This window comes from Cladophialophora bantiana (genome assembly GCF_000835475.1).
Source record: "Cladophialophora bantiana CBS 173.52 unplaced genomic scaffold supercont1.2, whole genome shotgun sequence".
NCBI lineage: Eukaryota > Fungi > Ascomycota > Eurotiomycetes > Chaetothyriales > Herpotrichiellaceae > Cladophialophora > Cladophialophora bantiana.
In genome coordinates this window covers 1,266,104-1,278,706 of record NW_015971576.1, presented here as the reverse complement: position 1 = coordinate 1,278,706, position 12,603 = coordinate 1,266,104, and the positions used below count along the sequence as shown (strand labels likewise).

Sequence of the window (12,603 nt, the reverse complement as noted above, 5' to 3'; positions counted from 1 at the left end):
TGTTGATCCACTCCCCTCTCGCCTCTCGCCCCTCAAGCGTCATCGTCGTGTGCAAGTTGTGCACAATTAGCCACTGTGGCCCTTCGCCTGCGAAGCAAGTGACAATCTTGCACCACAACAGGCTACAGCCGAACAAAAGTTGGAGTGGGAAGCAAGAAACAAGCCGCGTACTTCGCCAAACACCGCCGCAATATGATTGGAGCTGTCTCGTTGCCCTGCAGATGGTGGCGGCGATGGAGAAATGCTGGAGCCTAGAACACCATCACTGACCCTCACTGCTCACTTGGGATGGGCGAGGTAGAACACGCCCTGCACACCCCTACCGAACACGGCCCAGATCTGGTGCCTCGACGCCTCTTTTTGGGCGACCACACACACACACATTTTGCTTTACTGATGCTGAGGAAACGCTCCATTGCCCCTCCTCTCACTGTCATGGTTCCTGCTTTCTGCCTTGGCTTTGCCCCGTCTAGGCCGCTTGCATCCGCTTGCACGGTGCCTATCTCGAAGTCAACCTATCTACCTCGTCCTCAAGGCTTGGTTACGGAGCGAAAGGTAGGCTGAAACGGCAGCTGCAAGCAAGTTTGTCCATTGAATACCTCGTACAAAGCCAACACAGGGTTCTGTGGCGTCTTTGGTGCATACATAACGACAGGGGTGTTCTTTTCAGCCCAGCCTGATCGAGAGTGTTCCTTGATCATCATCAACCTGACAAAAAGGTCTGCCTAGGTAGTGAGCCTGATCGCCAGCCCGCCCACTTTCAATCAATCCACCAGAAGAGCTCTAGTTTCCAGAGGAGGGCGGGCGAAGAAGGGCAAAAACCGAAGCTGGCAAGATAACCTCCCCCGTTCTTCCACCCTGGGGAATACACTGATTTTCAGGAAGGCGCTTTAACGCGTGGTTGACCTCTTCTTTGGACCTATCTTATCCTAAAACCACATCGCATCACTTCAATAACCTTCGCCCGAACAACCTTGCGAGGAAGGGAAAAGCACAATGGTCTCTGTCGCCAGTGCCATGGACATCACTTACTGCGAAGGGGCACGCCTCCTTCAAGACTCGCGAGCAGATATAGATTCAATCCTGATTCACCGACCAAATGGAAACCTTACCTGCAAACACTGCTATCTCGTCATCGCAGACGCCGACAGCTTCAGGGCCATTTCTCTCGACAAGGACTGGCCACTGGTCGTGAGCTGTCACGTCCAGGCGTGTGCTTCCCTGCACGACAGACGAGCCGCATACTCGTGCTATGCCTGCCTCGAGAGAGGGAAGACATCCCTCGAGACGTCAGCTGCGGCTCTGCAGCGCCATCTCCAATCTTGTGAGCTGATCAAAGATATCCACCAATCCAGCAAGCCGTACCAGCCCCGAGAATCCATCCGAGAGGAATACGTCCCACCTCCAACTGTTCCCGAACGGCCGAAAAGGAGTTCGCGGCCAGCACCGGCCATGGAAGCAACGCCTCCGAAACGATCATCTCGCGACGTGGAAATGGCTCAAAGCTCTAGTAGCCGACGACCTGTTCCGTCGAATCCAGTTCGGCCTGGTCAAACCGCGCCGCCTGTTGTCCCCAATGGTCCTGTCACGCCCAAGCAGACTCACCCTCCTGGGACCTTGCCGCCAGAATCTTCGCCGGCCCGGTCGTTACGGCCGAAAACGAGAGTTTCCACACATGCGGAGAGAATCTCTACTCCTCCGGGCGTGCTCCGACCAGAGCAAACTCACCCAGTGAGCGGCCCTCGAGCGGACGCAGCAGATGTGTTCACCGTTCCAGGCGGCTTCCCCGGTCACGAGGCTGTCAGCCATGACCTTCGCAGTCCATTTTCCCAAGAGTTTCCGCCGACGCCGCCGCCCCCACGAGTGATTTTCTCCAACGACCATACTGCCACACCGGTTAGGAGGAAGGATGTCAAACTGGAGAGTAATTCACAGCCGTTATCGGAGCCCGGCCGAGAAGACAAGTCGTTTCCCACACGGCCGACGCGAGCCCCTCCTGCGCCGCCGGTGTTGTCGCCGCCAGCGCCAGTCCCATATGCGGGCTCGGGTCAGCCGATTTCAAGCCCGGTTTCGAATCCCCGCGTTAACGGAAGTCCAATTGAGCATTCATTACCCGGTGCCACGCCGCAAAGTCCGCACGCTGGTACCCCGGCCACGACCGCCGCGCGAGCCGACCCCGCCAAGATCCAACAACTCGCAGCAGCCCTGGAAATAAGCAGGACGCGAGCCGAGTATCTGCTCAGCCAGACGGGAGGAGACCTCAACGAGGCCGCGGAGCTTGGCTTCTCGGAGCAGCAGGAGCAGCATTATGGCAGTATGGGTGGCGGTGGTGGATGGCTGCCGACATCGGCGTCGCAAGCAGTGCAGTCGCCTGAGGTGTTTCCATCAGGAGCGGGATCGGCGGGAGGGCGGAGTCGACGGTCAAGATAAGGTATTGGGGTTAGTTGAGAAGGAGGACGAGAAGAAGAAGAAAAGGGAGAAAGAAAGGGGCGTTCAGGATCTAGATAAAAATCTCCATAGGGTTCGAGAGAAGCTTTGGGGGCAAGTTTTAAGAACATACTTACAACCTATTGCCCTTATTGCCTACCTACCTTCTTGTCCTAGCACTTCATCTTGCCCCGTCTATCCATCTGCCTCAGGCGCATACCATCGCCCTCACCCAGGCGCGGAGGATAGAATGATGATATGACCCCGCTTCCTCTGAAGAAAACAAAAAGAAGAGGGGGAGAAGAGTCCTTTGGAGGTACATACATGGGATGTACTTGTGGTGCTCGGTTTAATAATCTGTCCTGTATACGGTATACCGTGTACTCGGTATCCCAATCCCGTACTGTATCCTCCGCGTGCTGTGTGCTGCGTGCTGCGTGCTGCGTGCTGCGTGCTGTGTAGGTCGTTCAGCCCTTTGCGGCCTCGTCTGTGCTGCGACATGGCCTGCCTGGCTGGGCAAGCTTGCGCCTGCGCTGCCCTAGCGGCATCTATCGTCGACTTCGCGATACAGAATCCCCTCGCACAAGCCACAGCGATAGCCACAGCCACAATGACGGCATGTAGTTGAGGGTCATGGAATGTCCTCCAGCCGGACCGCCCGATAATGGCAATGTCAACGTCAATGCCACTTGGAGCGCCAGTGAGGCTAAACAGATGAAAGGGGGGGGGGAGGGGTCTCTGTTGCCAGTCGGTCTGTTCTGACAAGACAACTCCTTGTCCTTGTAGCGCATGCATGCACAGGAGTGACAGCTCAGTGACAACTACCCGGTACATACACACCCCACCTGATCCCCCCTCCATCTCTGATTCAACGATTCCCCGGATCTGCAATATATCGTATCACCCTGAATCCTGGCATCAACCCGAGGACAAAACAAAAAGGCTTTGAGCAGGTTTACCTACCTACCTACCGAGATACCCACCTGTAATATACATACCGAGATATCTACCGAAATCCCTACCGAGATACCTACGTTGGATAGGTACATGGCCAAAGCAGAGCTGAGCAGAGTCAGCCAAACCAAAAAGGTTACTTTGGCAAATTTGGAATCAAACGAGCAAGAGTCTCCTCCCTCCCTCCCTTCCTTACCTTCTAGAATCTTGTTCTGCCGAGTCGATCAAGGGCACTAAGGGAGGCTTGACTAGCTAACCACTCTTCGGAACCTGCTCTGCAATGCCGCTCACTCCACTCGGTCATCGATCATCGAGCACTCCTAGCTCAATCGGCTTGTACCTCGCAGGAGAAACTCACACACCAGACCCTGAACCGGCGATTGAACAAGCATAAGCGGACATGCGCGGAAAGGATTCGTGGCATAATGTGCCGATCATCCCATTGCAACTAATTGCTACCATTACATATCTCATAAGGCCGATTGATTCAGCACCAGGTACAAATGTACCCGCAGTAAGATCATTGCAGGAAGCTGAACTCCACTTTTCATGTGAAAAGACCACTTCTCGCCACCTTCATCACGATGGCCTATTCTTCCATCCCTTTTGACGCCCTCAATGTAGCCAGAATCTGACCCATGCCGATCCGAGCGACCGTGGCCTATTGCCGCCACTTGCGCAAGCATGATGAGCGGGGCCGCTCCATTGGCCCCGGCTAACGCCGAAGCGAGCCCCCCCGCAGCAATTCCATGGACTCTGGTGGTGCATAACCCGGACTCGTAAGGATAGGAGCCAGCTGAGAATATTGATTAGAAGCCCATTCTGCGGTGATAAGGATGTCGGAATGGCGTCGAATCAGACCATTTCAGTCAGTCACAAAGTCGCACCGCCACGTGAGTGGGGCAGACGAAGAGACTCCTGACCCCTCCAATCCGTGCTAGCTGTCTTTGACAGAACTGCCTGCACGTTCTGATTGATCAAGCATCCTCGGTTTTCCACGGAGGTGCTAAAGCCACAGAGAAACTTCTGTGCGGGGTATCATCAAAAGGCCGCCTTGATCCGGCAAACATGGGAAGACCAGCTGCCGTCCCGGTCTTCCTGGGAAGCAAAACAGATTCCGCGCTAATTGGTACATGTTGTAAAAGGTTGTCAATTGTTAGTGAAGGCCTTTCCTCTCTTTCAGTCGGCCGGTGCCGGAGTGTGAACCTCGAATTCTGCAGAGCGATTAAACTCTGGCAGGGGCGGATGCAGCATGTCATCCTCGCTCGGGCCTGGAAAGAAAGTGTCGGGCAGGACGGGCATACTTGAAAAGTTCACCTGAGGAAATTCTCCAAAGTTGTGACTAGCCAGGGCAAGCTGCTGAGTGAAAAACTCGTTGCCAAGAGCATTGAGGTGGGCCTGAATCTCTTCGGGAGATTTGCATCCTTCACAGTTTGCATGTGCAACAAGGACTGCGTTCATCTGTTGGATCTCGTCCTTCATGCGCATGATCTGATCTTTGAGGTAGGCATTCTCAATGGCTTTCTCTTGCGAGTCACGTTGTAATTTTTCTGTCTTTTCCTTCTTGTTGATCCGGCACTTAGCAGCAGCCAGTCGATTCTTCTCGAGTGACTGTTTTCTCTTCTGCACTTCTGGCGAGTCTCCTTGTTCGATCGTGATGGAAGACTTTCGCGTGGCCTTTCGCTTCCGTCCCGCGGTAGTCGCCTTAGGCGGCATGGAGGCTGCCTCTGAAGCTTTCGGGCGACCTTTCCCCCGTCTTCGTGGTTTTGGGTCCGCCGATTGAGATTTGGGAGACAATTTGTCCTCTTTTGAGTCAGTGCTAGCCGTTGAGTTCGATCGCGGCGGTGTCATTTGGCCATATCGTGAGATGGCTGTGGTGGGGTTGGGTAACACGGAGGTGATGAACTTGTCCATCTCGTAGCTGTCAAGGTTGAGCGGTATTTCTGTAGATGGCTTCAAGTCATCGTCGCGCTCGAACTCAGGCCATTGAGACATCGCATAGTCATCTGGTGGACTGTAAACCTGGAAGTCATTGAGCACCAGAGGTTTCTGCGGTGGGTCAAAGCCGAAATCGTCGTCTCCAGATGAGACAGGTGCATAACTAGTGCTGGAAGGAAATTGGTAGTCGCGGAAGCTGTAACCATCAAGGTCACTGATGCTGGGAGTGGCGGAAGCGATGCCAGCGGACGACATGTCGGAGTGACTCGCAAGAGTGCCCATTTTGAATAATGTTTCTTAAACCGCAATACTCAATTTAACGAGCTTCGCTGCCCTTGAGAGCACGGTGGCTAGCCAGGGCGTAGATTCCGTTTGGGGTACCGTTTGGGGTATCGCCTGCGTTGAAAGCCCGAGGGTGGCGTTGGATTGGCCTGTTTGTCTGACGGGTGTGTTTGTTTGGATGTATCTAGAATGGTGGTACGGAGGAGGGATATATGGCCCCTATGGTGGGAAGCGGGGAGGTGTGAAGATTAAAGAATGTTCCAGAGGGAGCGAAGGGAGCAAGGAACAAACTTCTAGGAGATGGGTAGGGCGCGTCGTTGGGTTCGGAAGGGAGACAGTTTTATTTAGGATCAGCAATCGAGGAGTGGGTAGTAACGGGGTGGAACTCCAAGGACGGTATTTTGCACTGGATCTGAAAAAGGATCGGGAGAAAAATCCTCCTCTTGCTGGGTGAACGTGTTGTGAGGATTGTGCCAGGTGGTCGCGGTGGGCTGTCTTGCTACACAAGTGGACCACGGCTGGTGAGAGGAGAACAAGAGATCGACCGATGGTTCTAGTGGAAGTGTGGCGGATACTTGACCCGGCCTGAGAGTGGCTTTTCCACCTGAGCACAAAGGGCCCCAGTGGCTGCGAGACGCCAGGGTGGAGTGGCTGATTCGAGCAATCCTGGTAGGGCGTCAAGGAACAAACTTCCAAGAGGGAGGAGAGGACGGGCTGGACGGGAAAGTGTAGGAGAGCAAATGAGGAGCCGGAGAGGTATCTCGTTGCGGGTGGTGGCCGTGTGTGGCCGTGGTGGCGTGGATGAAGTCTCCTAGAACGGCATGTGTAGGTAGGAAAGGAGCGGTCTTGGTGCTCTGCTGGGTGCGGGGAAAGGATGGAACAGGGAGCAGGGAACAGGCAGCAGGGAACAGGCCAGTAAGGGAGATGAGAGCAACAGCAAAGAAGTTGGAAGTTTGGCTCATCGGCGTTGGATGAGGAAACAAAGAAAAGGGAAGACGGAAACGGCCCATGCAGCAATCCATGGCAGCGGAGGCAGAGTAACCAAGTCCAATGCCAGCCAAGAGGCTCCAAGAAATTTCACCCAGCTCCCCCTCTCACACACGCTCCTGCCTCAGGTCTCGCCTCTGGGCTCTGTCCCATCAACCAATACACTCACCAATGCTACTGTTTGCAGTTGGCGTGGCATGTCACTCATCGTGCATCTGTGCCTGCGTAGCTGCAAAGCCGCATCGTTGCCCCTCTAGCTCCCCTAGCTCCCCTTAGCTCGCAGCTCTGGGGATCGCTTGCCGCCTATGTCATCGACCATCGGTCATGGAGATCGGCGGAGATCCCCCCAGTTTCTCGGGTGGGTTTCTGGCGGTGTCTGGTCATGGGAATTATGGAAAGTGCCATCTCCCACGCTGATCCACTCGCTACTGAGCGCCACTCGGGCTCGCACCTCCGTCGAATCAACCGCGGCCTCACGCCTCAGCAATCCACCAACACGCGGACAGCCCTGCGCTGGCCATCGTCGATTCCCATGCTGATCGCCCGTCTTACATAACCGCCGATTCCCAGCAGTTCGATCGCTCGGCTACGTCAAACTTACGGGCGAATCAACTACGTACGGTCAGCCCAAGGGGCAAGCCACAATCGTGGCACGAAACAGGAGGAAACTCAGCTTTGGACAAGGAGAACTGCTGGGCCAATGCAGCCTTGGTGGCCCCGTGGTTTGGTGTTACCCTCGACTGTCGTTTCTCAACGGGAACAAACAAAGCGCAAGAGAATCAACATCACGCGGAGGAGGCGACGACACGACAATTCAGCGACCATCGGCCATGTCATGGCATGCGTCATCTCCCTGGCCTACTCACCATGCTCACCCTCGCCGTATCCCTCCCCTTACCCTCTCTACACCGGGTGGCACTTCCCCCGGACATCAGATCCGGCCATTGTCACAGGCCCATAGTGCTCAGGGTTTCCGTTTGCAGGCAGCGCAGGAGATCGATCCGTGCACACGGTCGAAAAGACAAATCTGTTGTCGATTGTTGCTTTGTTGGGTATCTTATTATTATGGCAGCTGTCTCCTTGCTCCAGAGTCCCACAAGCACCCGAAGATATGCGTCATACTTGTCCTTGTATGCCTCATTGTGACCGCGCTCTCTCATGCTCCCTGCTATGCCTGAACAATTGGTGTCACTGTTTTTTTTTAAAACAACATAAGCGTCAACCCAATCAGACCGACCCCCGCTGCGGAAACCAACTCCCATCGAGTGGCGCCTACGCTGCCGCCATTGTTGCTCTGATCGGTTGAGCTGCCACTCCCGCTGCTAGACGCCGCGGCACTTCCGGTTGACGTAGCTGTGGATGCACTTCCGCTGGCCCCAGTATTGCTGCTAGAATCGCCGAATGCGGTGATCGTCACGGGAATGAAGACGCTATTTTGTTGTGAGCGCCTAACACCCCTCTGAAAAGAACTATAAGAAAAGCTCCTGGAACATGGACTTACAGTTCCGATTGCGACAGCACTGTGGTCGTAGTGGTCGTGATCATTTTAGTATTAGTGTCGGTTGCCGTCGATGAGTCTGTGGCCGTGGCCGTTACCACATCCAGGATATCTGCCGGTCCGATGTATGTCTCAGTACACGTAGCAGCTGTTGTCCCCTTCAAATTGCAGTCGAGCATGAGCGATAACGGGTCGAGGGTTTCTGCCGCGAGAAAGGTTGACGGGCCGTAAGTGATGGTCACCGCGTCAGGGCCAAAGCCACATTCGGTCATGTCTGCGTTTGTCGGGCACGAGATGGCCATCGTCGTCCTGGAAGCATCCTACAACGCCAAAGTTAAGTCGATATATGCATGCAATTAGAGAAAACTAGTACATACGGATGCAATGAGAGATCCCATGAGAGTTTGTTCATCCGCACCAGGAATGAAAACGTTGATAACAGATGACGATTGAGCGCTGACCGCGGCAGCCAACGCCAGGGCGAAGGCTGATGTCTTCATGGCCACCATTTGGAATACTGCACGGGGGACTTTTCAGTGGCAGGACTGCTGAATTTTTCGATCCTGGTCAACAGGTATTAGGCACGCGACGCACAGAAGATGCAAGGTCAAGGACGATGAAAAAGAAAAGCCACAGGAGGTTGGAGAAAAGAGGTGCATCTCATAATCCCTCCGCAAACAGCGATTTGACCCTTTTGCCGAGTTCCGGGGACATTGTTTTGGGAAATTGGCTTGTGTCGATGGTGTGTCGGGTCACTCTCTCAAACTCCCCCTATTTCGTTTCAGCCCAAACACTGGGCAGGGGGTCTGGCGCCAAAATCGTGCGGAATGCGGCTTAGCCAGTTAAGTTCCTTGGGAAGCAGATAAAGGGTACCCACAGAGTCGAAGCTCAACGAAGCAATTAAAAACACACACAAAACAAAAAAAAGGGTGTGCTGTTTGGTTCCCCCGGTTTCGGGCAGCGTTTTCCAATACCAACCAACCTACCAGGTCACTGCACATGACAGCGGCTGTTCCCGAGATCATACTCGGTACATATACCTATGGACTGCACCACATATATGTCCCGAGGACATCAGACATCAAAGAAACAATCGAGACGGAGAGACACCCTGCTATCTCCGCCGGTTTGCTTTGAGGCCAAGCGAAATTTGACGTTGGGATCAAGTTGGCAGACCGTCCAAGTCGTGAGTCGGGAAGTCGTGAGTCGTGACTGCTCGCCACCGAAACACGCACTTGATTGGGGAAACGAGCTGCAAACACCGGCTCCTCGTCTAGGCCAGATGACAATACCTAGCCAAATTGAGCGATACCGATATTAACGTTAATCAAGATTCTACTCTGTACTAAGTAGGAGTGACCTGCCGACAGAAATTGGGCAAAGGATGGTGGGTGACTGGAAAGGAGCGCAGTGACAATGCCAAGCACCCACCCGCCGACTCTCCGGGAAATGACGCGCTTGTCCGTTTCTGGTCAATGAGCTCACGTGCTCATTGCCGTCTGTGGTTAACCAGCAAGCTAGTAATAAGTTGCAATCAGTGAAGATCCTCCCACACTCCACTCGCTGGTCTGCACTACTCAAAGGTAGTGAAGCCTACCTGCTCGTTAGGTACAGCACAATAACCATGTACGAGGTACCCGGTACCCAGTACTTCGTGCTCGTAGGTAGGTTACCCCGTAAGGTGTACGGAGTACAGATCTTGTCGTCAGGCACCGTCGCCGCCGCCGACATCAGTGTCTCGGCTTAGGAGCAATCCTTCCGCCTGTCCATCTACCTCTGTATCCGCCTCGCTGAAACTGTAGACTTTTCTCGTGTCGACGCCGTCAATTCCACGAACGCCTCCGTTACTACCGTGATTGACCACCAAGGTCTTAGACCTGGCCAGTAACATGTCCAGTTCCTGCTTCACCTCCTCACATCTCCGTCGGCGTCGCGGATCTCGTTCGAGCATTCCGGATATGCATTGAACCACACTCTGGCCTGTACCGGGTTCATGTCCTTCACTGTCAATTTTCTCAGCCAGGCCAGTTGGCGTCCTGCCCTTCTGCAGGTCCCGCAGGACATGTATGCGCTCTGTGCTGGTCAGGCAGGGCCACAGTAATTCAACGAAAATGACACCTAGCGCAAATACGTCCACCTTCTCATCCATGTCTGGATTGGACTTTGCCTTGCCTTCTGAGTCAATCCACCGCGGAGGTCGATAGTATTCTGTGCCCACCGCTTTGCTGGTCTTGCCGCCGTTGTTGCTGGTCTCGATGTCACCCTCTCTTGCCAACTGCGCAACAAGTCCGAAATCACCAATCCGTGGGTTAACGTAATATGCGCTAGGATTTGCGCAGCCGACGCAGGATCCAACGTCGTAATATCCGTCTGACACTAACCCTATCATGGGAATGCTCAAGCTTGAGATGAAGATGTTGGAAGGTTTGATGTCACGATGCACCAATCCCTTCGCGTGAATGTACTGCAAGCCGCACAGGATACCCATGAGCAGTCGTAAGGCCGGTACCAAGTGGAAACAGTGTCTGCGAACGGGGTTGCCGGGAGCACTTCTTGCATTGGCTGGTGCTGGTGCTAGATACTGTGCGAGTGTCATGGGATATACTGACATCTGCACGTGTAGCACATACACCGACTCATCCACGGCTGGATCTTTCGAAATGCTGGCCCTTGCGTTGCCATCTGTGAAGATTTCAGAAGCCCGCACCGAGGATTGGTCATGATCGGTCTCACTGACGGATCGGGTGGGAATGGCGGCGCTCTCCATATCCTGGGCCGGAGTATTCGGTCTACTGTCAAAGCCGAAGATGATACCATCGCCGTGATCTGACACTGGCAATCTTGTTGGAGCATTTTGATCCGTGGGCTGGGGATGTCTTGGGCGGTCGGCAATGAGTTTCCTTCCCTGAACTGTGAGGGTTTGTTTCCCAGGCTGGTATACAGCATCAGATGTCCCCCTCGGTTCCTCTATCCAGGTCGCATGATAGCGGACAATATTGTTGTGCTCTAGCTGCGCCAAAGCCTGTACTTCTCGCAGTATGTTTTCCAGCTCTTTGTGTCCAGATTCTCGGTACCGTTGCGATAGCCGAGGACTTAAAGGAATCTTCTTGACAGCGTATTCCTTCTTGTCAAATAGGTTGTAAGCATGATATACTCTCCCAAATCCCCCTTTTCCAAGTAATCTCAGTTGCTGAAAGCTCGACTCGTAGTGACTGCGACGGGTTGAGGGCACAGATAAGATCAGGTCACGGGAAGGTGACAAATGAGTCTGATCGTGGAAAGAGAGATTTGTCACAGGCGATCCGAGGAAGTTGGGTAAGAGGCTCTGGGTCTGATTGTAGACGCTGTTCACCGCCGGTTGATGTTCAAGTAATGGAAGATGATTCCGAGCTGGCCCTTGGAGAAGATCGTGGCTCTGTACGCCCCCGAGGGCAAGACTTTCGATGCCGGCGAGGTATGCCGCTCGTGTTTGCTGGTTGCCCTTGTCATTGCTGGCCGGGAGGATGCCAGTCAGAGATAATGATTGACTCAGTTGCTCATAGAACTTTTCGGCCAGCGGCTGGACTTCCGCCGATAGTCTGCTGAATCTGGATCCTGGCCTTGCATTATTCATGATCTCGCATGCTCTGTTCCGGGCAAAGTCCTCCAGAAGAGCGCTGAGCAGGTTGGTCCGGTGCTGGTCGACATTTGAAAAAGAACTGGCCGGGGCATCCACCTCGTCTCCGACTGATACACTGCCATGGCTCGACAGTGATTCTGTGATAGTTGTCTGGCCTTCAACACTTTCGTGAACTTGTTGTGTAGAGAGCTCATCTTCCTCTGAGCTGTCATTTTCTGAGCTGGAGGAGCTTCCATCGGAAGGGCGTCGAAAGAAAACAGAACTCATCCCTTTGATCACAACAAATCAACCTCACTCGCGGCAGGCCTCCAAAGACAATGACCATCGCACGAAGAGGAAGGAAGGCGGAAGGAACGGACAACTTGATGGTCTTGTGGACAAGTCAATAACTAGAGATGATGGCAGTTTTCTGGGGAGAATGAAGAAAACGACGTGTTTTGGATGTTCAGTCGTCTATACTATATTGTTGGCACGGCTACGTTGTGGCCTTTGACGCGATGCAAGGCATTGGACACCTTTTCGGTACGTAGCCATTCACAGCTTGGCGAGACGTGCCACGCGATTCGACGCCGTTCCGCATTGACTGAGAAGTCGAAGGGCGTGCGAACGTTGACAATGTGACAAGGCACCCAAATTCAACTGTGTTTCAGCCTTTAATTGTGATGGGCGAGAAACCTACACCGGCTTCAACTTGAAGGTAGGCGGTACGATTGGAGAATATATCAGGCTTGCAGGTCACCACTTGGTATGTAATTAAGTCACTCTCCCGCTCCTTAACCACACCTACTAGCTCCCACCGCGTGGATCACATGACGTCATATACAACCCAGGACAAGGCTGCACGAGGCTGCACGAGGCTGCATCGGGCAATTGACTTATTTACGTGGCTCGTCAAGCA

The 12,603-nt window shown here is 53.8% G+C and overlaps 4 protein-coding genes across 4 annotated transcripts; 1 reads left to right on the top strand and 3 right to left on the bottom strand.

Moving 5' to 3' along the window:
* Window positions 1-996: 996 nt before the first annotated feature.
* Z519_01464 (uncharacterized protein) lies at window positions 997-2,430 on the top strand (the record flags this gene model as incomplete). The annotated part of the gene is made up of 1 exon (XM_016759221.1): window positions 997-2,430. One exon carries the CDS (start codon window positions 997-999, stop codon window positions 2,428-2,430), a length of 1,434 nt encoding a protein of 477 aa, XP_016624549.1.
* Window positions 2,431-4,560: 2,130 nt separating this feature from the next.
* Window positions 4,561-5,601, bottom strand: Z519_01463 (uncharacterized protein; the record flags this gene model as incomplete). Its single annotated transcript, XM_016759220.1, has 1 exon — window positions 4,561-5,601. One exon carries the CDS (start codon window positions 5,599-5,601, stop codon window positions 4,561-4,563), a length of 1,041 nt encoding a protein of 346 aa, XP_016624548.1.
* A 2,188-nt stretch (window positions 5,602-7,789) lies between these two features.
* On the bottom strand, window positions 7,790-8,586 carry Z519_01462 (uncharacterized protein; the record flags this gene model as incomplete). The annotated part of the gene is made up of 3 exons (XM_016759219.1): window positions 7,790-8,018; window positions 8,090-8,406; window positions 8,464-8,586. The coding sequence occupies 3 exons, from the start codon at window positions 8,584-8,586 to the stop codon at window positions 7,790-7,792; spliced, it is 669 nt and encodes a 222-aa protein (XP_016624547.1).
* Window positions 8,587-9,791: 1,205 nt separating this feature from the next.
* On the bottom strand, window positions 9,792-11,972 carry Z519_01461 (uncharacterized protein; the record flags this gene model as incomplete). Its single annotated transcript, XM_016759218.1, has 1 exon — window positions 9,792-11,972. One exon carries the CDS (start codon window positions 11,970-11,972, stop codon window positions 9,792-9,794), a length of 2,181 nt encoding a protein of 726 aa, XP_016624546.1.
* Window positions 11,973-12,603: the final 631 nt, after the last annotated feature.